The 27700-nt window shown below is 38.5% G+C and overlaps 1 protein-coding gene across 9 annotated transcripts in view; it reads left to right on the forward strand.

Moving 5' to 3' along the window:
* GLRA2 (glycine receptor alpha 2) overlaps nucleotides 1-27700 on the forward strand; it is a 129106-nt gene that overhangs the window by 45727 nt on the left and 55679 nt on the right. For 8 of the 9 annotated variants that reach the window (XM_027688972.1, XM_027688979.1, XM_027688977.1 and 5 more), the window contains 3 exons: nucleotides 431-513; nucleotides 2511-2648; nucleotides 4878-5092. In XM_027688972.1, the coding sequence (XP_027544773.1) occupies nucleotides 431-513; nucleotides 2511-2648; nucleotides 4878-5092 (436 nt within the window). The remainder of the gene's footprint in view (nucleotides 1-430; nucleotides 514-2510; nucleotides 2649-4877; nucleotides 5093-27700) is intronic. The other variant, XM_027688975.1, reaches the window with a different exon arrangement.

Below are 27700 nucleotides of genomic sequence, written 5' to 3' on the forward strand. Positions count from 1 at the left end.
GGAAATGGGACTCATACACAACAAAAGCACTCTGTTGAAAAAACCCCATGGTTGTTGTTTTCTTCTTTTGCTTTTCCAAAATAAAGCTTAAAAACATCTGTCCCATGCTCAGTCATTACAGCTTTTGTATTATTTGGTTCAGTATTGTATATAAAACATTCACTGGTACATTAGTGGAGAACATGTCTTGCTGTTCTGATGTTGTCTCCTCTGTGCTCAGCTCAGCCAGCGCAGGCTGCGAGCACCCAGTTTGCTCACATACTCGGTCTTCACAGCTCTTATGTGCTGAAAAGCTCCCAGGGGAGATGAGCCCAGCCTCTGAGGTGCTAAAAGTTGGTCTTGGCCCTTTTAAACTCTAAATATGGGGCTTTAGATAAAACCTGTAGATGTCTAACATTTTCTTCTTTATTTTTTCTCCTTCCAATTCTAGGCTTACTTTAACCTTATCCTGTCCCATGGACCTGAAGAATTTCCCTATGGATGTGCAGACATGTACGATGCAGCTAGAGAGCTGTGAGTGTCCAATTGCTTTATCTATCAAATAACATGGTTTTACCCTAACATTTGGAGGTTAGATAGTATCTATGTTGTCGCATTTATGCGATGAGACTCAATATTCCTAATTTGTATGGAAAAGTAATGGAGGAACAGTGCTTTAACTGTTTATCACCATAATGTGTGGATCCCCTGTTTCTGTGCTTTTCCTGGTTCCTTCCCTTTCCCTCTCCTGGGTCACATCACCTCACCCATCAGAGCTGCATCACTTCCAGGGGTAACCACAGCAATGCTATATGGGAGAAATTTTGAAATCTCAGGAAAGTAAGAGCAATTCGTACATAGCCAGGGATTCACTATGTCCCATTGAGTTAGGTTGTGGTCTTTTGAAAAATGACGTGATGGAACAGGGGTCCTGTCAATATACTTAACATGGTAAGCTAAACACAGCCAAGGCATAGACTGGACTATCAGCACACACCACAACATCATTTCAACTCGACCGGGTAACAAACAGGCAAAACTAGGACGGGCTCAGACAATGGCATATACCAGTGATCATTCCAAATATTCAGTAGGTACCAATCCACCTTGAGGGTTTTTTTGTAGTGAGGGGAGAAGGGGTTTAGCTGTGTGGGTATGAACTGTGGGCTGCCACATGCCTTTGTGCCCAGAAAATCACAGAATCATAGACTGGTTTAGGTTGAAAGGGTCCTTAAAGATCATCTAGGTCCAATCCCCCTGCCATAGGCAGGGACACCTTTCACTGGACCAGACTGCTCAAACCCCATCTAACCTGGCCTTGAACACTTCCAGGGATGGGGCATCCACAGCTTCTCTGGGCAACCTGTTCCTGTGTTTCAGCACCTTCACAGTAAAGAATTTCTTCCTAATGTCTAATCTAAACCTACCTTCTTTCAAGTTTGAAGCCATTACCCCTCGTTCTATCACTATAAAAAGGCCCATGTCAGAAGTCCTTCTCCAGCTCTCTTGCAGCCCCCTTTAGGTACTGGAAGGCTGCTCTAAGATTTCCCCAGAGCCTTCTCTTCTCCAGGCTGAACAACCCCAACTCTCTCAGTCTGTCCTCATAGCAGAGGTGCTCCAGCCCTCTGATCATTTTTGTTCCCCTCCTCTAGACTCACTCTAATGGGACTATGTGCTTCTTACACTGGGGGCCCCAGAGCTGGATGCAGCACTCCAGGTGGGGTGGAGGAGAGGGGAGCAGTCACCTCCCTTGACTTTCTGGTCATGCTGGTTTTGATGCAGGCCAATATACAATTGGCTTTCTGGGCTGCAAGCACACACTACTGGGTCATGTCCAGCCTCTCATACACCAGCACCCCCAAGTCCTTCTCCCCAGGGCTGCTCTCAGTCCACTCTCCACCCAGTTTGTATTTGTGCTTGGGATTGCCCCGATTCATGTGCAGAACCTCAGACTTGACCTTGTTGAACTTCGTGAGGTTGACACAGCTTATTTAATTTGCCCATGAAGATGTAGCAGTACAGTCAAAAAACACTTCAGTGAGTCGATGCCTCTCTTTTCCCTCCACACCTCTCAGTGATAGGTTCACAGGTTTACAAAAGTTGCCATTTTCTTTTCAATAAGGGATCGGCATTCTGCAGTCTAGAAATCCTTGTTTTGTTGGTGCGCACCAGCTCCATCATCAAATAATGATGAAAATAAAGCAAAATGCAGGCTTATACATAGACGCAGAAAAATTTCAATTCAGGTGTAAACAGCATCTGGTATGGGCCAGCAAAATTACTTTTTAGTGGTAAACCAGGGCAATATTTCAGAACATAATGGTGTTTACATGTTACTTTTAATAAAGTAATAGTGCGGTAATAGCAACTGGCAAGTAACAGGAATAGTGCTGTTGTTAATCATACAGTTTGAAAATATAACAAGATAGCATATATTGTAATAAAAGACATGCTTCTCAGATATAATAACATTGGCTTTTTATGTTTTCTGGTCAGCTGTCATCTAATAAACTCTGATTTCTTTTTTGCAGTTGGATATACTATGAATGATCTGATATTTGAGTGGCTAAGTGATGGACCTGTGCAAGTAGCAGAGGGTTTAACCTTGCCACAGTTTATTTTGAAAGAAGATAAAGAACTTGGTTATTGCACAAAGCATTACAACACTGGTGAGCATTTTTCTATTTTTTTGTCTCAATTGCTCCAGTGGTATCTATTGTCAATTTTTAAAGGGAAAATATGGGTAAAATAAAAAAAAAAGGAATTGGAATTAAAATTTAATTCAGTCACACATTTTTAAATTTGAAAAGAAAGAAATTTTCTCCTTTTTATTTTTGTTTGAAAGATTTTGTTTCCAAATTTTCTTTAATTTCATTAAAGGTATTCTAATATCCTTAAAATCATTAAAGAATTTAAAATCTTCAAAAAATCTGGTTGTGTTGATATCCTTAAAATGAAATTTTTTAACAAACTAACTCTTTTAGTAAATATTGATGAAATACTGATTTTTCTGAACCTGATTTATTTCTCCAGCATTTTAAATTGCCAGTGAGGAAACATATAAAATTTTCACCAGTTTTTATGTGTGGTCTAATTTATGAGATGTAGTATGTGGAAGGACAATGTTTTCATTGCTGATGTGAATAGTGTACAGATATGAAATGTTGGGAAATTAATTTTTTGTTTAATACTCTGTTGTTTTTTCTTGTTAAGAAGTTTCTAATTCTGTGTTTTCTATCTTTAGCTTTACAGAAAAGAGAGGGCTCCGTAAAATTTTGGTTTAGCTGCTTGGAGTTTATTTAATAGGGACAGCATTTAGAGAACAGTTTTCTGGGTGCTTTCTGAGATTAAATATAATCCTTCTCATCTAAAATAGCTTTTTCATCATTTCAGCATAGGAGCCAATCTGGTTGCATCAAATGTGTTTGTTTCACTCTATGAAATATTACAACGTGAGAGGTACTGCCTCTACTAAAAATAAAGTCACATTTATTTCTTATGAAAAGAAAACTATTGCTTTTAATTTTTATAAATGCAGCTTCTCATTTTAGAGCCCAAAATACTAAGGAAGGAAAACTTTTTGATTGACACTCCCATTACTGTCTTCTCTGCAGTATGCTCCTTCAGGTTTGGTGTGAAATCAAAATGTGGATAAAATCTATTACTGAGCCTTCTCCTAAACTCGCTGTCCAGGCTGTGCTTCAAGAGTCTGGAGAGCCTTTGACATACTGGGTTACTCTCATGCCATTGCTGTCACATGTGGCCACCACACCCCTTTTCCAGACCCCTTCTATATGGGCAGACTGGTCAGGAACAGCCACTACCCAGGTCTCAGCATTTGCCTTTTGATTCACAGGTCCCGTCACTCACTTTATAACTTCAGTCCTGTCAAAAGATATTATTGTTTGTCTCCACTCCTCTCTATGTCAAACAGCTTCTGCATTCTCCTTTGTGCCAACTCTTGCTGTTCAGCATTGTAGGCTAGCAAAAAAATACAGGTACATCACAAAAAGGAGAAAACAATCTAATTTCCCCCGAAAGGGTGAATGAGGAACAATGCATCTTCGTGCATTTGACCAACCAACACAAAAGGGGTCCTTTGAAACCATTAGCATGACACTTCAGGAATGACAGGCTCTTGTAGTCAGCCTGGAGAGCAGGAGCCCTCACAGTATCTAAACCTCAATAATTCTGAGAGCAGTGCAGAGTGATTGCATTAGTAACTGATGAGCTGTTGCAACTCAGGGCTCTGCATCCTCTGCTGCGCAACTAGCTCCACTGTCAGGAAACTTCTGCTCTTCATGACCGCTGTGGAGCAGCTGTCTGTTGTTTGAAGAATCACTCACCTCCCATGAGAGATTGTTTTAGGTTTTCTGAAGTCAGAATTTTAGCAAAATTCAAAGTAGAGCTTGAATTGATTCTGCTGTGAGACGTAAACCACAGACACAGGCAAACGACATGAGCAGAATGAGAAGGAGTGTGATCTACCATAGGACTGTAACACTAGCAGTTCACAATTTGTCTGTTCGAATATGGCTGCTTCATCTGGTGTCATTAAAAGACCAAAATGCTGTCCCCTTTGAAAACTAAACAATATAGTTGACTAAAGTAAAAGCTCACTAAATTTTGAGAAAAGTAACATTACGTTATATTGTCTGGAGGTACAACAATTGTGATAATATTAATTTTTTTCAGTTAATATAAAGAACTGGGCACAGATTGCTTCAGTTATGCCATGCTTTCCCCAAGTTAGCATGCAACAAGTGGTTGACTAGTGTTTGTGTATCAGGAGCTGCTTCTGGTGTTAAGTTAGGAAACAGGCCATGCATCTAATTTATGTTCAGAAAACAAGATAAAAATGTGCAAAAAGCATTTATTAAAGTAATTTCATGTTCTAGGAAAGTTTACATGCATTGAAGTCAAGTTTCATTTGGAGCGTCAGATGGGATACTATTTAATCCAGATGTACATTCCTAGCCTGCTGATTGTCATTTTATCCTGGGTTTCTTTCTGGATCAACATGGATGCTGCTCCAGCCAGAGTTGCACTGGGTATCACTACAGTTTTGACAATGACCACGCAAAGCTCAGGATCGAGAGCTTCCCTCCCAAAAGTAAGGAAATAATTTTGTACCACAAATTTGTATTAATGAGAAATATTTGTGCAACTTTTTTGAGTTTCTGAAAGGTCTGTGTAAATATGCATCTGATAAGGATACATGAGAATGGGGTAACAGTGTGATGTTAAACAGTTGCAATACCCTTGTATTTGTATTAGCACAAGTTGCTGCTGTTTTGTGGGATGGCTGGACAGTTCAGCGGTATGGATTTTTAATGAGCTTCCACTAGCTTTGACACTTAGTTTTCAGCATTTAGAAATCAGATTTTCTGAAGTATTTAGATACCTGACTGGATTTCTCTCAGACTGGGGACTTCAAAAACACAGTCTGATCTTCTCTGGACTGTTACATTTTCACATATCTTGATGTTTCTAGATATGGCACTTAGTCCAATGGATAGAAAAATATACCCCTCAAAAATATATATAGAATACATATATTGCATACACCTAGAAGATTTCTGTGGAGAACCTTTTCAGTGCAGAACTGATGATGTCTTTGTTTCACGGGAGAATTTGTCCATGTGCTCATTCAAGTGTCATCTGAAGATCTTCATCCTGTCTATGCACAAAAATATCCTCTCATTCAAATTTTGTGGTCTTTTTAATCCTGACCAGATGCTGTAGATGGATTTACCGATTACAGACTGGGTTCTTTGTTTAGTCAGGCTGACAGCTCTTTTCAGCAAAGACACAGCTCAAATGCTTCTGATGATAGCATTCCCAGCAGAATTTCACGTGCGTGCTCAGGTTTTGTACAATTTTCTGGAAGGGAGCTCAGAGGTAGGTCAGTTTGCAACAGTCTAAGGAGTTATGAGATATACTCCCTGAAGAGTACTTTTACAGCGTCACTGGGACTGAGGTCATAGTATCAATGAAAAGCACAAATTTTGAGTGTTTGTGTGTATCATGATCCATTTCAAGAAATCAGTATCCCATTTAGTCTCATTCCAAATACTGCAATTTGTTCAAGTGGAGCACATATAGGGCAACTTCAAAAAGAGCACAGATTGTGTTACTCTTGTTAGTAATGAGAAAGTATCACTTAAAAATCTGGTGACTACAACATTTGGTTCAGCTTCACTTGTTTATTTGGAAATATGTATAATTTTCCGTGCAAACTGAAAGCCTCTCAAATATTAACTCAGATTTTCAAATGGAAAATTTATTAAATGTTTATTCAGACAATTCAGTCAATATTATAAGTGAACATTCTGAAAAGAAAGTCTAAAAAGAGATAATCTTGGCAAGGAGCATACAGGCTCTGTAGCTAACAAGTTTGGAGTCACTGAAGACTGTGTTTAGATCATACAATACGACTCCATGTGATATATTCCGAGTTTCTTACAGATTAACTGGCTTAAGAATTCTAGATAGTACAATCACTGTAGTGGAGATTTCCACCCACATTTTCTACTGTGCAAGCTTACCCTGAAAAGAGGCTCTACAGTGTTAGCATGCCCCAAGTACTAATGGTTTAGAAAGAGTTTTTATCATAGCCTTTAATCCAGCTGAAATGTTTTCCCTTTTGCATTCTGTCTTGTTTGAGTAGAAAAATATTTACTGAGTGGAAGAAATGGGAAGACCCAAAGTTTGTTGACTGTGGCTATTTGATTATCAGAGTGGTTCTTCTCCAGCCTCAGGATTAAATACATTTATCTCAGCAGCAGTCAGAGAACAGTGATGCTCTGACCATACTCCATCTTCTCCTGTTCTGCTGTGTTCCTTTACCAACACAGGCACTAAGAGGAAGTATCTCATCAGAAAGCCCAATACACTTTAATTATAGTCAGGCTGCACCTGGCTGTTGCAATTTCACTGTGTGATTCAGCTGAGTTGTATTTTATATCTTTGATCTCTGTATGTTAGTTAATCCTTGTGGGGACTTCTGAAGGTGCGTCAGTTGACTTGAAAATGTGGTTCTGAGTAAATGCTACCTTTTCTGCCAGCTGACTCCCACCTCGGATGACACAGACTCTTGAAGAAACATGGGCACCATACAGGTCCCATATCACCAATACCTGATTCCTTACACATAGAAGCAAGCTTTTCTTGCTATTGCTGTTGCAGGCACTTAGCTGTTTTCAAATCTCATTTGTAACTTAATACCAAAATTGTATTTTATAATTTATATAATAAAATCTGTCCAGCTGAAATGCATTTAGAAATAAAATAAGAAAAGAATTCAATCAAATCAGTGTCAAATCTGAAATCTCAAAATGCCTCTTTAAAAGTAATGTTTTTTAAAGTCCTGTCTACATATTGCCAAGACACAGGAAGTTAGGCTGCCAATAAAATATCCATTTAAAAATTGCTCTAAGCATGAATATCTAACAGAATAAGATATGTCAGGAGAGTTACTTTTGCAAAAATACTGAAAAAAAATGATGCAACTTTGCTTTGTGAAAGCAGCCTAGGTTTGAATACAAGTTATAATTTCGTCATCCTTCGTGTTCTGTTCTTATTAACAAAGATTTATGCAGTTTACCTTTAATTTACCCAGTCTCATGCCAAGACTTTCGTTCTATTCTTTTCTATTTTCATAGACTTTTATAACAAAAAACAACAAAGCATCAAAACTCACCAGCTTTAAAGGAAATAATGCCTTTACCTAAAGAAAAGCAAAGAATTGTGATAAGATTCCTTGGATTTTTTTGCCTGTTTCCAAGTTACTATCTAAATGACTAAGTGTTACTGTTTAAAGTAATTACCTACATATTGTTCTCAACCCTGTTATAAGATAGTATGACAATGTTCTGTTTGCTTAAAACTGCTCTTTTCCATATTAATAACTAGCATTCATTTTGATACAGAGATTTCATAATAGTAGGTCATGGCAACACAGACATTAGGCACTCTGTTGTTGAAAATTAAACATAAGATTGAGATTGCTGTAAAGAAAAGAAAATAAAAGACAATGAAAGACTGAAATTAACTCCATCTGAGGCTCATATTTGCTGCACATAAGAGAAACATTTAGAAAGCCTCTTCTAAGTCAAATATATTTCTTTCGTAAATTTTGTAGTATTTCTGTGGAATCACTATATTTTTAGTATTTTGAAATTCTGGCTAAGAATATGGGGTCAAATTCCAATATCAGCAGCATAGTAATAAAGAAATCAATATGCTTTTTTATTATTATTATCTTGTGAAGTTGATTTCTTCCTCTACCAAAGGCAGGAATAAATCATGAGACAGTTTACATGACAGCAAAGCTACTGTTCTAGGAAGGGTGACCTGCAGTGCCTGTTTCAGAATACAGAAAGGTTCTCTTCCTCCACAGTTTTAGCATAAACTGAGCAATAGTGCACCCTGCTTATTTATGGACATGAAATAATAATTTTCTGTGTAGAGAGTATCATTGAGAAACATTCACTGTGGTGCCAATCTCTTTTAAAGTGATGAAATTATTTTGTGATTGTTACAGAGGCGTCCTGTAACCAGATTTGTCCTAGCTGGCTGTGTTGTGGAGTGGTAAGGAAGTCACCCACAAAGCTGAGATGGAATACCCTCCCTCCAGTTTGGCTGATCCATCTCTGGGATTCCCAGGAACGGTGATCCAAAATAACAGGGTTCCTGTGATCAGTTCCCCTTCCCACACTTTCATGTGTATAAGTCTTGCCCTAGTCTGACACTCTATGTCCAAATTCCTCTGATTGTGTCTTCACTTTCCACTCGGCAACTTTGGCTGGGTAGATGTTTGTGCACCCAGCTACACCAGTGGCTCTTGCCCATCAGCCAGCTAAGCAGAAATCCTGGTTTCCAGCTGGGTGATTGGTGTGACCACACATCTGTAATGAAATCTTCGAGAATCCCTGAGCTTTCTGTGCAAGTCTTGTGCATGAGCCAGGGAGATCCCTTGCACCCAGGGTTTGCTGGACTTCATCTCTGCAGAGATGTCACACAAATTAGGAATCTGATGTAATGAACCATACATCCATGCAATGCTCAGCGCATCCTTGCTTTTTGGAAGTATGAGACCCATGGACCAAAACAGCAACATGTATTCATCAAAATATGGACTGAGGATTGTCTGGGCATCATAAGGGACACCTGGACATTGAATATGTCTTTACATATTTTACGGTCCCAGCTATGTGTAAGCTGAGGGTGTAAAGGGGAGGATGTCAAGGTCCAGTAGTGCAGAATTGTTGAGGTGTTACAAAACAATTCTTCAAAGAATTGAAGGACCATTTTCATGCTATTCTGTTTATTTGTAAATGGCTCTCCTTCAGTTGAATCAACAGAATAAAAAGTTTTAAAGCATTTTCAAAAGAAGCATTTGAAAGAATAATGAGCTCTCTGCTGTGCTAGTTGTGCATTTTTTAGATTGTTTTCTTCTTAAAACACTTATATAAACCAAACCTTAGCAACAACAGTCCAAGGAAATGAATTACTTTTAATGCCATAAAGCAAAACATTGGAGGATATTTTAAGTCAAGTGAGTGATAGCAACTGTATTTTATGCAGTTGCAAAGCATTCATACTGTGTTACCTTAATGCACAGTGCTTAATGAATGCATGTTTTTTCCCCAGGGAACAATCTGTGCAGAAAAAAAGTCTCATTCAAAGCTCACCAAAACCTCTGGAAGTCCTTCCTTTCACTTCATTTTGTTTTGAATCACTAAATGCATTACCAAATGCAATAAAAGCATTATATTCTTTATAAAAACATTAATAAGTGCAGAGACTTGCAAAACCAAAGTCAATGAATTCCATCCCCTTTGGCAGTAAATGACTGCTTTTATGTGTCATCTACTATCTCCAGCATATTTGGAGACTTTTAAAGATTCTTTGGCTTTTGGCAGACCAGTCTCTCCTTTTTTTGAATGCCAGAAGTTATCAAGTAAAGAAGATCCAAGAATATGGCACTTCTCTTTTTAATTATTTTGAATTAAAGTTATACCATCATAAAATTTAAAAAAAAAAAAAGAAAAAGAAGAAATTAGGAACAATAGCAATAAGGACAAAGGAATAGAGGCTTTTATCAGTGATGATTTTGTTCATTTGTTTTCATAGGAAGTAGAGCACCTAAGGGGATAGTTTACTCTTTCATTAGCAAAGCACAGAGATGATACATTTTGGTGAAAAAACAATAATGAAATAACTTGGAATGGAAGCAATTTTTTTTGACAAATTACTTTTACTCTAGTCTCAGGATCTGAAGAGGAAATATAGGAGTAATTTGGCAATCATGAGATTCATTAATTGACACTGGGTTTATGTGGGTGTGCGAGCATTTTACACACTGCTTAAATAATTAAAACAACTCTATTTTTATTAGATATTTGCAAATTCCTGTTGGAGACATAATGGTCCAAAAACATTACCTTGATACTGAAGTATGTCTGCTCTACATTACATATTTATGTATCCTGATAGAGGTACTGGAAACAAATGTACACTTTTAAAAAGTTTGTTCAGGACCCTTGAGCTGATATAAAGAAAAATATTCTATTGATTGTCAGTTTTCTAAAAGAGAGTATCCTGTCCAAACTCTTGGGAAGTCAGGCTATGTGGTCAGGAAGCCATGAGGAACTATTCTTCAGTCATGTGCCTACATGGAAATATTTTAGCACTCACTTCATTTGTTAATTTTTAGCATTCTTACACAACTTCCTTTTCCCTTCACATCATAGTTTTAACATACAACCTATATTCCTTCTTTTATTTACATTGAAAGATCATTAAACCTGCTTTAACTCCTTTTTTGGGGGGGTTGACAACTAAATTTTGTATAAAGACAATGTTTTCAATATCCATTTCATGCAGTATTTGAATCTGGATATAGAGATCTGTTCTATTCTACATAACAAAGGAAATCACGTAGACTAAACCTACTTTTCAACAAAAAATTTCCAAAATAAAAAAAAGGATTTTAAGTAAGTATTTCTTCACATAATGAAGCAATTAATTGGGTACAAACTGATTGTGACTAAATATATACTTTTGTGTGTAAAATAAACAGTCCCACAAAATACTAGAAAAAATTCCTGTCAAGAAATTTATAAGCACCTGCTCATAGCTTGCAGTTCAGAAAATGAGTTTTCTGATTCTGCTCTACAGTTTTTCATATTCCGTTTCTCCATTCTTACTTCTTCTCCCTTTAATTATGTTTTCTCATGAATGGTTTTGAGGCAGGATATTGTGTTCGTGCTTGAGGGCAGGAGAGTATCTGAACTGCGGTGGAAGATGTGGTACATGTATCAGATGATACGTGAGGTACCAGACAGAACTTCCTAGCCACTTCAAATATTAATAGCACTGTGGCTGTATTAATACCAGCTTGAAAATACATGCTCGGCCCTGATTAAAAGAATGTGTAGTGCCCATAAACTTCTCTGCTGTTTCCAACTACAGCAGCTGGTCTTGTAAAAGACACTTTCCTTTCTTGCAAATTTTGCACCTCTGAGACTCAGGTAGATACTTACAGAGCTAGCCTGTGCAGTTACAGCTTCACTGGGAGCAGAAATCTCAATTAGAACAATGTTCGATGAGATTTGGCACAGTTATATATGCTGTGATCATGCATCCATAATAGGAAGAATTTTTTTTTCTTCCATTCTGCAGCCATTTCCAGTTCTATAAAACTGAAGTCTTCAGTATGCTGCACAAGGAAAAAGATGAAAACTAGCATGATCCATGCTTCTTGTGAGAAGTGCAGGAGGAAGAAGGTTGTAGGTGCTAAAGAGAGCACCTAAATCTGTTGCTAGAAATTGTCACATTATTCAGTTTAGCTTGGCCACAGATATGTGGTGCCCTGGACAATCTTTGGGTCTTACAGTGGTTATGTATGGATTCTAGTGATTCCCTCTACTCTTCATTCTGTGCAAAGCTGACTGATGAGATACTGACTGGTATGTTGTCTGATTAATACTGATAAAGACTAATACATTGGGATCTATAGCAGAATCTACTCTATGAAAGTCAAAAATAAACGACTGATTAAATTGGTCACCTTTCCCACTGTACTCATGTAAACTTTAAAGTTTACTTTTCTTTGTAGTGAAGACAGTGGTATTTACTGTACAACAAAAACAGTAGTTTGCTTTCATGTGTGACAGCTAAAAGTATGCAATAAGATGTGTCTGAATACCTCTGGGATGTGGTTTGAGTACTTCTGGCACTTCCTCAGCAGGTTTTATAATGCAGTCATCTGAGAGGGCTGGCATTCAGCAGAGCCTATTTCAACATCAGGGAAGAGTTGAAGTTGTTGTGCACACCAGTCTGCTGGCTGTTTCATAACCCTGGCATGGTACTGGAGCTCTTCGGCTTCATTGTCACACCCTCTAGGACTTTCTGGTGGCTTTTAGTGTCTCTCTGAGGAGTGCTCAGTGCTGCTCTTTCGCAGACATAAGCACTGCAAACCCTGTCTGAAGCCATGACGTACGCTGTTGTGGCTCATTCGTTTCAAGTTATTGCAAGCCTTGACTCTATTAGATCATCTAGAACTATTACTTATGAATATCTTCTGTTAATATTTCATTTGAAATAATCTTGATGGGACCCCCTGGAGTCTGGGAAAACCACTTTCATTTGCAGTTTACCTTAGGGCTGCGGTCTTCCAGTTTGAACATCAGTGCACACAGCACATGGCTGCTGAGGCAGCTGGGCCATTAACATCTTACTCCCAGAACTTGTCTGTGAGTGACAGTGGAACCTTTTCAATTCTGCTACTTGAATGACAGGTCTTTTTTTTTCCTTTGGGAAACATTTTAATGAAAAAAAATTTCTTGTTGATATTGATACCTAGAATTATTAACCCCTTCCTCTCCTTTCCCTCTCCCCTCCAAGGCAAACAGAGAGAGACAATTTACTTTTTTTCATGGATGCATCAAACAAACGTCTGCAGGAGGAGGAACTAAGTGTCTCATTGTGTCTTGTTTTTACATATAATATTTGTGTTATGACGTAACTTTGACTTTATTTTGCCAATAGTGTGGCACAGTAGTCTTTGTTGTACTAAAATCAGCTTTGGAAATGAAACATTTCTAAACTAGGCATTGACAAGAAAACAATATAATTTGTTTTTTAAGGCATGGAAGTATACTCATGAATTCTAGAACGTGTCATTATTCACAGATCCTTAAACTAAAGTTTTTAACTCTGATGAAATAATCTCTTTTTCTCCTTGTTTCTTCTTCCTAGAAGCTTGGAGTTAATTGAGATATCTTGTCTCAAAAAGAAGGGAGCGTGAGAGTAAAAAGCCTTGATCCTCAGTAGCTTCTGTCTGGTGTTAGGCCTTCCTGCCTGTGAGAAATAAACATAGCGTGCTATCTTTCCTCATTCTACCAAAGGTTAATGCTCAGGAGAACTGGAGTCTGAACTCTCAGTATGTCTAGAGAGAAAAGTAAGTGACTAAATCACAGCAGAAAATATAAGTTACCAAAAAGAGAGAACACATAAGAAACGTTCCTCAGTACATTGATTCATAGAAAAGATGGTACGATTATGTTACAAATAATTATCAGTAATTACACTATTATAAGGAGAACATATCAATATTTGTTACATATAGAAGAAACTCTTCCTGCTATGAGGTTGTCTACTGAGGAACTAAAAATTGCCCTAAATTATTTCATCGATATAAATTATTGCATTTTCTGTCTCTTTTCTGCAGAAGGGCATTTTCCTTTGTGTATGTAATAGCAATTGAAACACTTTACTGATTGATTCATACTGAAATTTGATTAACGGTGCTACTTTTAAAATTTATCTGTGGTCAGGAGGCATTGATGTCCATCCGTTTATAGGGGATGATCAACTTGAAAACATGACCTTATTTCCAAGGGAACCATATAGATGGTCACAGACAGCAACGAGAGCACTAACCTCCTGGAGCACACCACTCTATGCTTGAGTGTGCTCTGCTCATAAAAAAACTGACTTAAAACCACTTTAAATTTGCATAGAACTGACAAAGAGAAAATGAAAAATTAAGAAAGTGAAGCAGCCCAAATGTCAGGATTATAATAAAAGCTCTTTAGAATTAGACAGTATGTTCTGTTGCTTTTTCTAATTCAAACAACCAAGCTACTCACTTGCTTTTTTAAGGAAGCCGTAGTTGTCTGACAGGATCTGTTTTATGAGTTTGTTGGCTGCATTTTGCTGTCTCCTGAACCTTCTAGCACAAACAGAATCTGCTCAGAATGAAAACAAAATCCTGTCACCGGGAATGATGTGAACTAAAGCATTCAGATGCTCAGGCTTTGCTGATGCCTTTATTTCTTACCAGAGGTCCTCAAAGTCAAGGATAACTGAGCCATGTGACAAAGATAGTGCAGAACAATTCAGTTATGCATATATCTATCCCCGGATGTGAAAAAGAACACCCCAACATTGCTTTTCTGTATCTCAAAAAGGCTAATAAACTACTTTAGGAAGCAATGTGGTCTTTTTTTATATGTCTTGTTTTCTTTATCTGTCCCATCTAGTGAGTGGGAAGAAAAACACATAATTATTCTCTTAATTGGTTAAGTATTCTCTCTGAACTTGGTTCATTTTTCATGTTTTAGCAATGGTGTAGTGTTGATTCTAGTAGTGGTTGGGGTTTCTTGGTAAATAAGAAATGAGAATTGTTTTCTTTTAACAATTTTCTAATACCCTAATTTCAGAATCAGGATAAATACTACACTGCTCACATGAGGAGTGTTAATTGTGGACCACACAGCTGCATATAGAAGTCACTTCTTATTATTTCCTACACTTACTGGAACAGGAGACAGGTGTTTCACGACGAGTTAAAAACGTGTGTACTACACATTCTTCCAGGCAAGGCTTGTAGCTTCGCAAATTATGTCATGGTGAATTGTTTAAAGGTAGAACTCTCTCAGTGAGTGCAGCTATAAGAGTTGATTAGCTTCTTACATTAATGAGGTTTCGGTAAAAACTTTTCCCAAACTGAAAGGCATATCTAATTAAAAGACTGTGGATTGCCTGAGTATGGGAACTGCACTTCACGGCAAGTTCATCTGGCCAGTTTCACTCATGATTTCCACGATTACTCTGACTTCCTCCAGATGTGGTTCCCTCTTACTTGAGGAAAAGCAGCCTCAAATAGCAGCTGTTGACCACAGCAGAGTTCAAAATCATTTTACCCAGCTCCTCTGTCTGCCATCTGTGAAAGATTTTTAAAATAAATCCTTGGCACTGATAGCTGTTGTTCTCATCGAGATTTTTTTTTTTTAATTTATTCTCTTTTGAGATGGTCTTCTCAAAGGCAGTGAAAATCACCCTGAAAAGAGAATGAAAATGAATTTTCAGATATGCTATCTTCAGATAAAAACAAATTCTGGTGTTTTCAGCTAAAATCAAATAAACAGTTCTTCCTAGCTCCTCTTTGTCTGTGTAGTACACATTGCATTAGATCTGTGCTCCAGCAGAGACATACACTTTAGGTGTGGTCAGACATTTTCTCTAATGAACTGCTTTTTGTAAAAAAAAAAGCCCTTTTGTTGAAGCTATGCAAAGGGTACTTTGGAATATTTTCATTTATTGGAAAATTTTCCCAAATAGTTTCTGTTGACTTCCAAAGACCACTATCTGATTTCTCCAATACACCTATTTTTTTTTTAAACTGCCTTAATACTTGGAAATCAAAAGTTAATCAATCTAAAATATCTAAAAATTTTGGCATGAAAATGAAAATTATAGGAATTATTCAATTGACATTTTTTAAAAATTAATTTGTGATTCTTGACTTTTTAAAATATTTTCTTTTTTTATTCTAATTTAGAAGACATTTCTGAAATGTCAAAAATCCCCAGGGATGGGAAAAATGACATCCCACTCAGATCTAACATTTACTGAGATACTGGTAGGCACTTTTCAAGTGTGGATAATATTAAAAGTTCAGAGAAAATTGCACTGATTAGAACCTTACTACGTAAGATCAAGCTTAGGCACTGAAAGACTGAGAAAAAGAGAATAAAATCAAACTGTCTCATAGTGAGCTCCAGCCATGCTCTTTGTAGCCAGCATATGAAGCTTCAAGCCATTGGAGCATAGTTTAGCCTGTTGTTTCAATTCTGATGTGGCTTAGTGACTTGTAGAAATAATTTTTCAAGTCCAGAAGGAACAATGTGACCTTCCAGGAAACAGTATTTTTTTGCATCCAATTTCTATTACAGTTGTGTTCTATAAATACTCTATATTTGGCTTAAATGTGTCTTAAAAGTGTGCAGTCTTGTTTTGAAAATTAAATTTGGAAGTTTATTTCAATAACTGCACAGGCACAGTCTAAAAGGGAAATGTATTTTAGAGATGGGATTCAATTCTTGTCTGGTCTACAAATGCTGTCCAGACCCAGTGTCTTTTTTCATTCAAGAAATCCTATGATGAAATCAAGCAAAGTTTTTTTTATTTTCTTTGTTTTTTGTAAACTGCACAGAATGAGCTTCTTTTGTCTCTCATTGTCTCCTTCAGCCTTCAATCTTGTATCTTTCTCACTGTACCAATACAGTCTTTTAAAATGTAGCAACCACAACTACGCTACAGTGGAAATGCTTAATATAGCTTTCTTCTTCCTTCTCCTCCTCCTCTGTTCTGTTTATAGACTCAGCAGTCATATTCCCGTTTTCCCCACAGCTTTGCATAGCTGATGCTCCATTGCTGTCCCTTTCCATACCCCTTATGGGGCCTATTTATTGGTCCTCGCTTTCCTCTGGTTTTACCTTTTTTTGTTTCCTTTTTGGCTTTTTTTTTTGTTTTTCAATAGTAATACCTATTTCTACTTCTCCTGTAATGACAAGAAGGACTTTAAAAACAAAATTTTGCCTATTTGATGCCAATTACTAATATTTTTAACTCTTGCACAGTTGTAACATACTTAGAAAATAGGAAAATATGTGCAACAGTCCATGCTTGTGCCATGTAAACCAGGATAAGGTATTGCTTTCTGAAAGCTCAGCTGTTTGCAAAGGGTTAATTCTCAGTGGGAGGAGACTTACAGAGGAAGCTGTAGCTGAAGAAGCATCAGCATGTAAATAAGGACAGAAAGGCAGACTGTGAAAGTTTCCATGACTTTTTTTATCATTTGTGGAATAGGAGAGCTTAATTGAAATAAAAATGGAAAAGTTCAATTAAAACGAGTAGTGACTTAGAGGGAGTATCAGAAAGTGTTGTGAAAAACAGCAGTATATGTTCATTTAGCCAGATAAATTGTAGTAGAGTGTAGGGCAGCTGGGAAAGGTGTGATTGCCTGAGAGCCTTACGGGTCCCAGCCAAACAACTGATGGTTTGGGAGTATGGGGGAGGTGAAGTCAGGATTTGTAAGAAATCAAGTCTTTGTAGTATCCAATAGGAACAATGTGGATCAGTATGGAACTTGTAAAAGAGAAGTTTATGAGGTTCATTAATTATAAGACAGCGAAGTTCCAGTGACAGCATTAGTCAGAGAGGAGAAAAAGCTCTTAATGAGCAAAGCAGATAGGCAATAATTTTTAGTATCAATTACAGGGAATAAAGACTGTTAAAAAAAGTGAAAATTTTAAAATGTAGAACTGCTTTTGGATTTGAGGAACTGTACTAATGTAATGAGTCATTTGTCCATCCATGTAAGATGAAAAATGTACAGGAAAAAGAAAAAACTGCTTAACAAGCTGAAAAGAGAGGAGGAAATAAATAACAAGACCCTCAACAGTTATGGCTTAAAATCAACTAGTGATGTACATACCTAGTGACGTCAAATCCTGTGTTCAGTTTCGGGCCTTTCACTACTAAAGGATATTTTGGTGCTGAAGCGAGTCCAGAGAAGGGCAACAGAGCTGGTGAAGGGTCTGGAGCACAAGTCTTATGAGGAGTGGCTGAGGGAGGTGGGGTTGTTTATCCTGAAGGAGGCTCAGAGGAGACCTCATCACTCTCTACAACTACCTGAAAGGAGGTTGTAGCCAGGTGGGAGTTGGTCTCTTCTCCCAGGTGACAAGTGACAGGACTAGAGGAAATGGCCACACAGTGCACCCAGGGAGGTTTAGATTAGATACTAGGAAATTTTTATTTTTCATGTAAAGGGTTGCAAAACATGGGAACAGACCATCCCGGAAGTGGTAGAATCATCATCCCTGGAAGTGTTTAAAAATGATGGATGTGGCACTTGAGAACATGCTTTAATAGCAGACATGGTGGTACTGCTAGGTTGACAGTTGGACTTGATGATATTAAAGATCTTTTCCAACCTTAACAATTTTATGATTCTATGATTCTATATATGCACTGAAAAAATTCATATATAGCTGTATGTGAAGCATATGAATAGAGGGCTACTTTTCAGGTGTGGTTTGTAATAACAGATTGAGGAAAGAGTAAAATAGCCCATAATGGAAAGAAATTGTGTTCCATTTGCATTTACATTTCTGAAGTTGTCCAGAGAAAGCCAGAGCAATTCTTTCTACTTTTATTAATGATGGCTACTTTATTATATGCATTTATATTTCACCACTAATTTTAAATCAAAAAGTAAATAACAGACTTGTAAACATGCACTGAGATCCAGCTGTCAGAACTGAGGTGGTTGAAAGCTGTTGTTGACTGTCTTTCTCTGAGAGAAAGAGGCACTTCCACTGCCAATTTCTTCTGACACTCAGATAGGTATGTGAGGTAAGTTAGATGAACTGCTTGTTTCAAGTACCAACGAGGGAAGCCAGGCTGACCAATGTGACAGTCAGATTCTGAAGCAGTTTGATGTAAATCCAATCCCAATCCCAATATGAAAAGCAGTAAAAATTGTATCATAATACAGAAATATTCAAAACATTACACTTTTTTTTTCCCGACAAGTGACTGTACAAGAATCTTCTTACCTACATCTACTATTTGTGTGTGATTAAGGTCAAACCTGTTTTATTTAGGAAAATTAATTATTTTTTTCCTTCTCATTCTTTTTCACATGCAGGGCCAACAGGGATTAGAATGAGTGAATTGTAGATGAGGTGGTATTCAAACCCTTGTTTCACTACAGTCTGTTATACATTTGTTAATCTTTAAGACAGATTACAGGAGGTGACTCTTAAGACCCTGCATAGAGACATTGGGGCTGCCCACAGTGCATAATTCAGTCTCCAGTTCCAGTTTTCTAGGCAAAGAATTGCACTGTCACAAAGACTCAGTTTGACTCTTGGAGCTGTAAATTAGAAAAGAAAATTGAATACATAAAAAGTAAAAATAATTGAAATGTGACTTCACCGTGGATTAAAAAATCAATTCTCAACATAAACTGGCATTCTAGGAGGAAATCAGAGAAAAGGGCTCATGTTAGTTAGTCATTTCTTCAATGCAACCATTTCTAGATAAAAATGACTTAAGCATTTCAAGAATGGATAGTCATCTACTAACCTTATCAAATCCCCTTGCTTGTAAAATGGTTGCATTTCATACTGACTGGAGCCAATATTGGTTTTCTTACACCACTTCGAGTGATATACCAAGGGCATTTTTCCATTTATGCATGTCTGCCACACACAGAGCGTTTATACAATGTTCTGTGAGAGCTCTGCGTCGCATTTATTCACATGGTGGATTTTCAGGCCTTTGTGGATGTCACTGTGATTATGCATGTTTGAAGGAGGGAGAGGCAAATGCAAGTCTCTGACGCAGAAGGTCTCTCTCCCTCTGTGCAGAAGACCAGTGCTTGAGTCTAGATAATAATGTCAGGGTTTCTTACTCATTGAGGTCATGTTTTGTTTGCTGTTTTTTTCTGTAAATGCATTTAGAGTTCAGTACGTGAACAAGGTTACAAGTGTGTCTCAGAATCTAATACAAAGTTTTTAATTGAGTCCTTTGCTCTAGTGTGCCCAACAGGCTACGTGGGGAGATTCTACAACCTTAGAGAAAATAAAAAGCAGAGCTTTACTGGTTAACTTCTGCAGTATTATCAGATCTGTGGAACTTTCCTACGTATGGAGCTAGCACACACCATAAAACCGAGATCTGCTTTTCAGAGTGGAGGCTAAATCTTCAGTTCCTTTAAACTGACACAAAACCTCTGACTAATTTACCAACTGGAGACCTTGTTTGAATACATTTATTTTTTAATGGAAGATTTATTTTTTTAATGAAATCAACATTCTGTAGATAAGTATCTTCTTTTAGTGCAAAATTTAGGGATTTTTTTCAGGTGATTCAGAATAAAAACATCCAAGAAACTTTTTAAGTGTTTCCATTTGGATACACTATTGGAATTACATCAGGAAAGTTGGGAATCACTTGTATCATAGTATTCTTTGTCCTTCCCTGACATTTCACATGCTTTATTGCCTTCCATAATGCACTACTGGCTCCTTCCAAGAGAATGTACTGCAGGACATGTAGTCTGAGCTGAAAGAAAAACCTGTAGAGGTTGCAGGAGAACAAAGAGCTAAACCATACCCCAGAAAACATGTGGTAGCCCTTCCTTATTAAAAGAGTTTTGTTTTGTTCCAAATTTGAAAGCTGACATGTAAGTTGTTGTGTGTGCTCTTGCTAGTTCCAGTGCTTCATTAGATGGAATCTGCGGTTAATATTTCAACGCTATTCACAGAATCATTTATGTGATTCACCATCTCCATGTGTTGTCTCTTGGCCATTTCTACAATCCAGGATCCTAAAACAGCAGTAGGTTTTGCTGATTAAGAAAAACAGTTCTGTGAAACCACAGAGTCAGTTCCCAGTATGCTCATCTTGTGAAAATGTTTGCTTTTATTTTATTCTACTAGATAATCTCCAGTGCAAAAGTTTAGCTCTAAAACTAGCAGTGGTCACATGACACATGATTTCTCATAAGCAAATATTTAGATTTTAAGATGTCATTGTTTATACATGAATTTGGTCATAAAAGCAGAATATTTTGTAATTTAGACTGTCAAAAATGGGTAGAAGTGCAAGAATTCTGTGACCAGAAATGAAATTACATTTTGACAAACAAGCACATACTTTTCCAATTGCAGGAAGCATTCCCCTCTTCTGAGAATTTTATCAAGGCTATTGTACATGTTCAACAATTCTGCTTACTGCTGCATCACAAAAAGCCTTTAACTATTTCACCAGCGCTACCAATGCCCAGCAATAACAGTAGATAAGAGTAGTGCAACTGGGATTTCAGTGTTAGAATAGAATTGCAGGAAAGTAATAATCTTGCATCCTTTTTACTTTTAACTGTCATTTTTGATTGTATGAACTTGGCTGAAAATCTGCAAATTGGTGGTTTCATACAAAACCAAAGCTGCTGTGGGAAAAAAAAGAAAAAAAGAGCACAAAGCAATCTGTCCTTGTACCTTACATGTCACTTGTAGAAATTAACCTGAAATGAACATATTTATACAAATATTTTCAAACAGCCCCACATCATTGCCCCTCCTAACTCACCTCCCTCCCACATAAGCACACTCCATTCAGAGTTGCCAGGATGCTGTGAGAAAGGTTTTTGCAGAGCTTCCAGCTGTGACCAGGTACAGAACTGTGACTGCTTTGGAGAGGGTTTATCTTCATGGGGTTTTCACATCGTGTTGGCAGGTTCAGGAGATGTGCATAAGGGACATCTCCACTATCACTCTCTGGGTGAGGCACATCAATACATGAGAATACACTGGAGCATGTGCTTCTGGAGATCTGCTCCTTCTGGTATATCTTTCACATTTGTTTCAGTTAAGCTTCACTGACCTTGGGATTACCTGGCATTTATGGCTCTTGAAGAAGATGCAAGAAGGTTTTGATATCAACTACTCTGTACTCTCCAGCAGTGCACAGAAGTCAAAGTGCTGCTCTGGACTCATATTCGTGGAGCCAAGCACCCAAGTTCTCTGGTGGAGAATATGGATTTTGACCTTACTGGGGGATATTTTTAGCACAATCCTTTTGTTTGTTTGTTTGTGCAACCTGATTTGTCCAATTCAGGAAGGTTCCTAGGGACAGGATGCTGTTTTATGATCCCAGGATAACTAGCAGACTGCAGGACAAAACCATGAAATAGAGATTGCTGAGTCTGATTTTACTCCAAGTATTTCCAAGACAAATTTTTTATTTTCATAATATTACACATGCATGCTCATACTTCAGAAAACAATCAGTAAATTCCAGTTTTAGAAACTACAGTGGACAAGCAATTATACAACGACTACAGACAATGCCATGCAAAAGGGGCTAACTTGTTCTATGGGCAAGTCAGTTGTGCATGGGAATGGAAAGCTAACTTTATGCCTTTATATAGCATTTTTATGACCAGCACTTGTATAATACCTTTTTTATGTGACCAGGCAAAATAGAACTACCTTCTTCATAAAACTCAAAATTGCACTTTTTTGTGTAATGATCCTGGATATGGTTTTACTCTCATTTGGTTTTTGCTGAGATTACTGGCCTCTCCTTGCATTCTCTTTTTCTTCACATTCTTTGTTGAAACCCTTTGACATTGTCCTGCCATCTTTTGCAATAAAGCTCTGTGTGACCTGATAGATTCAAGCAGGTAGCTGCAATCAGTAAACACACACATTACTTATACACACAGTGACAGCATAGACACCAACAAAAGTGATAAGGACATTTTTCAGGGTTTCCTCCCTTTTTCATTTGTCCTAAGATGTGATCCAGAGCTGAAATTCAGGTGGATAAATTACTTTACAAGAATTTTACTTCTCTTTTCTCTAGTTTGTCTGTGATAAGTGACAGTAAATTCTCAACCAAAACTAACTAGGAGAACATCTGTTTTCTTAGCTGTCTCCAGAGTGCTGGTTTCAGATGAAATAGAGTTACTTTTCTTCCTAATAGCTGGTAAAATGCTGTTTTGGACTTAGTATGAGAATAATGTTGATAACACACTGATGGTTTAGTTGTTGCTAAACTAGTGCTTACCCTAAGTCAAGGACTTCTTCATTTCCCATGGTCTGACAGAGAGTAGGTGCAAAAGAAGCTGGGAGGGAGCAGGGCCAGGACAGCTGACTCAAACTGAACAAAGGGATATTCCATACACAGAATTTCATGTCCAGTATATAAACTGGAGGGAGTAGGCTGGGAGGCACTGACTGCTGCTCAGGGACTGGTTGGGCATCACTCAGTGGATGATGAGCCGCTGTAGTGTTCATCACTTGTCTTTCTTGGGTTTTATTCCCCTCTTTCTTCCCTTCCTTCCCCCCTGCCCCCCCCACCCTTACTACTACTATTATAATTATTATTAGTAATATTTTACTTTATTATTAAACTGTTCTTATCTCAACCCATGGGTTTTACCTTTTTCTGATTCTCCTCTACATCCCAGCATGGAGGGGAGAGTGAATGAACAGCTGTATGGTACTTAGCTGCCAGCTGGGGTTAAAGCACAACAGATTCATTCTAGGCTTTGTATCACAGAAGGTTACTTGTGGACTCCAGCCCCATTCAAGTGAAATAACACAGTCACAAGCTGACAGACAGGAGGTGAGCCAGTGCTGCTCTCTGTTCTGCTCTGGCCAGCCTGCTATTGCATGACCACTTTAAAAAAAAAAAAGGTATTGTTGCTACTAGCATGTTTTGGTGCCCTAAGGTTTCAGAGACACCTTGTCCCACAGAGAACAGCTGGGGGCTCCTCAGTTCTGCAACAACTGGTTTGTAATATCATCTGCAATACTCCTTGGTGAAGTGTGGGTTAATCCTGCCCAGTGAGATGCAGTCTCCTGTAGCCTATGTTTGAGGAGGCCCAGACAGACATCTCTTGGCATCCTCTAGGTCCATGCAGAAGCAGAAGTCTGGAGCACTCCCTGCTGTCTCCTGCGTGCTAGGACTCAGTCCTGCTTGAAAGGACCCAAAACTGGGATGAGGTTCTTTACATTCACTTAAGAGCCAGACAAACAGGACCTGTATGGAGAAGTTAGCTGGTAGATAAAGTGACACAGTTCTCTGGAGACAGTAATTTGTTTCACTGTGTGTATGTGCTTATGTGCTCTGCAGTTGGTGGCCATGATATCTGCATATTCACAGACATGGTTTAATTAATCCTCTTATGGGCAGAACCTACCATGGCATTAAGAGAGCAAATATTTTTAGCCTGTATGAGGAATCAGTCCTGCCCACTCACATTAAATACTTTAGAAGGGAACTTATCTACTGCAGGTAGCTAGGATGACAAAGGAAACTGAGGCTTAGATTATGGTAATTAAAGCTTATCACGCAAAGGAAGCCCTGTGTGAAGGAACAAGAATAATTGGTAACTTCACCTTTTAGAGAAAAAGAACAACTATTTTGCAACGTGCTGGTCCCTCTCCCTGCCCTCAGGGAAGAGGTCCTACAGTTTTTGATTGTGACTTTTACAAAGGTGTGAAAATAAGCCATGTTAACTGCTGAGTTCCCACAGCTGAGCCTGATAGAACAAATCACAAGGATTGAGGCAGAAAACACCTTGAGAGAAGCAAGATTTTACATAAGTGTCGTGAACAGCATCACTCACCTCTGTTTGTCAAACAGATTTGTGCCTCTTTGAACCATTAGGACAATAGCACACATGAATTTTTAATAACTGTGCAAGCCCTAGGAAATACTGAAAAGGAAAAGTGAGTTGCCCTTTGCCTCCACTCAAAGAAATTACAAACTCAGACAGAATGTCTGCTGGTGATTAGCCTTTATGTTCATGATTTAAGTATAGAATAGCCCTATAAGGACACCTGAGTTTTTTTTCCTGACGACAAATAATATTTTTAACAATACTTCATGGCTTTTCTTAGACACTTAGAAGGGAAATAAATTCTTAACCTGAAGTTCATATTTTGCTTTCCCCAAATCAACAAAGTTCTACTTTCTGGAAGAAAGAGCTCCAGTGTTGCATGTGCGTGAGTACAGGGGAAGTGCCTAGTGGGATGGAGAATGGAAGGGATAGCCTTACCTGTGGGAACACTGAGCTGTGGCAGCTACTGTGCTGAAGTCTATTGGAGGAAGAGTATTCAGAAACTCATAAAATTGGGATCTTTTTAACCCTTTCCATGGTGAGAAACTTTCTCTAAATCCTTTTTATGCCCATTTCCTTTTTCAGGGCATATACACAGCTCTTAGTGAGAAAATTGTTTTCTGAACATATATTATTTCCTTGGGATAGAAATTCAAGCAAATATTGGGGGGGATGGACAGACTGAACTGCTGCTTTTCTAAGAAAACGATATCAGTAATGAAATTTAACCCATGTCACTGTATCAAGGAAGTAGCTGTTAATTTTTTGGCATACTTACCTTTTTGATATTATTATTAAATGTAGGAAAAATAATTTTATGCATGCCTGATTAGGATAAAGTCAATTTTTGACTAAAATCTATATGCTGTGAACTACCAACTTAAGTGCGTTGAAGGAGGACAAAACATAATTTCCAATGTGAGAGCAGACAAGAAGACAAAAAGAGAACCATTTTCCTTTGGAACTGATTATATATTTCCAGTTGAAAGTAAAAGGCAGCTTATCCTGACTCACACGTGTAAACATATGCATCAATCTGGCACGTACACAGCAGCCAGTCTTAAAGAGCCTTTTGAAGCCCTCTTTGTCTTTGCCATATCATCCACTGCCACAGAACTTTTCCCCCTCTCTTCATCGTTGCTCCGACTGAGATGGTAATCAGAGGAAGAGTCAGAGAAAAGGTGTGACTGTGTCGAGAGTTCTCTTTTTCCTCACTGAAGGTGCTTTCCAGTTCCCTTCTTGACAACCTACAGTTTCACCTTAGAAGCTTCTCTGGAGCATGTTGCCCCTGCATCTTGCCACCCTGTGCTGTCCCTTTACAGCACCCTCTCAACTAAGCTAAAGTAGGGAGAATGGAGGATCATTGGCTCTGTTGCCATAAAAGGGTTAGATCAGCACTTTAGGAAAACATGACTGAGGAAAGACACAGACAGCTGTACCACAGTGCACCTTTTCATCTGGTTCTTACCTGTCCTGGGGACCTCCTCACCACCTCCTCCTTCACGAGCACAGATCAGCTGAGAGTTAAGTTGGTGAGGCAGCCTCTGAGACAGGGACCAGAGCCCTTCTAGGTTAGACCGACAGGATGACAGAGGTAAGAGCAAAGAATCACCTCAGGGAAAAGGAGAAGGGCTAAAAAGGCACCTTTATTGTATGTGTGCTGGTTTGTTGGGTTGTGATGCCTCCTGTCAGCATTATGCTTAGAAAAGGTCTCTCATCCCCACACCAATGTGATCTTCTCAGGAACATCATCTGCTCTAGTAAGAGAGAACTCATCTCCTCCAACACAGTTCCTTTTGAATCTGTAGCCCATCACGGCTGCAGCATCTCCTCTGCTGTTATTTATTTGCTTTCTGCTGAATTGCAGTAGATTTCAAGTCTCAGCTGCTAAAAACAGTGCTAGGAAACTCAGTGATACAGTTATGTCCTTCCTCAGCATTGATGGGATTCCTTCTGGTCCTGGAGTGGCTCTGACCAAAGATCTGCCACTGTTACGTTCAGCAGGTATTATATTAAAACCCTGTGCAGCCAAGGCAACCCTTCTGTAGGTTGCATGGTCAGTTTAGTAATGTTTTTCTCAGAAAGAGAAAATCCATGTTTCAGTACACATTTTGAACAGCCTCTGTGAAATGGATATTTTAATTGTGTTGAATATCAACTGAGTAATAAAATACATGAAAAAAGACTTTGAAAGTGTCAGGGATTCACTGATGGAAATTAAAACAATATGCATCTCTAGTTAGTGCTGAGTGAAACATCAAACATCTGCTGCAGGTTATTATAGAGGGGAAGCCAAATGAGAATGGCAAATGTGTAGTCTCAGCAGCAGGGGCTGGAAGGAGACTGCAGGGAAATGCCATTTGGAGGAATCCCTGATCACTCCACATTGCTCCTTGGAAAGCCAGAAGCTTTTGTGTTGGACTCTTCAGCTCCTGAACAGAGTCTGTGCAGAGCAGGGAATCAGCAAATGGGCTGGACACACTGGGGAAGGGGCCTGGCTGTGGGGAGAAAAAGGCAGCACAGATTGTTAGTTACATGTGCTGGGATCAGATGGGGCATAAGAGGAATCCTAGATTGATTCAATTTGCTCTCCAGTGTGGAAGTTAATTAGTGGATTGGGAGAGAAGAAAGGCTCAGTAGAGGTGCTTCAACACAGGGCAGGCAGTGAGGAACAGATGCTTCCTAAAGAATGGCTCTGAGCCTAGGAGGCTGTAATCTGGGCACTGAGGAGTACTTACAGTGCATCCCCATCAAAATTAGTTTCTTTTCCTGGTGATTGTTGGTCCAGGCTCAGGGTTTAGATCCTGCTGCTTAGATCCTACCACTAACTAAGGGCATCTCTTCAGTGTGAGATACTCTGGAAACAGAATAGGTACAGATAAGACACAGATGTGTAATTCCAGGCTTCCTTGGGCCAAGTGTTCTCAGATTCAGAGTCTATTTCCAACTTCATTGGGGTTGTAGAGCATGGCTCAAGTCCAGAAGCACACAGATTATGAGAATGTCTAGACTTGATAGAGCCAACACATGTTTCAGGCATAGAGCTTCCTCATTTACTCTTCTTATTTTTTCACATTGCAGGCACCAATACGTGCAGTCCTGTAGGGAGATAGTAACTATGGAGATAGAAGCAATGGGAGATACCTTCATCCCTGGAGGTGCAGCAGGACCAGGCAGCGTGTTAAACTGCTTGGAAAATCCCCTTCAAGCCAAGGTCTACTTGGC

Source organism: Neopelma chrysocephalum, unplaced genomic scaffold (genome assembly GCF_003984885.1).
Source record: "Neopelma chrysocephalum unplaced genomic scaffold, ASM398488v2 Primary Assembly neopelma1_76, whole genome shotgun sequence".
Taxonomy (NCBI): Eukaryota; Metazoa; Chordata; class Aves; order Passeriformes; family Pipridae; genus Neopelma; species Neopelma chrysocephalum.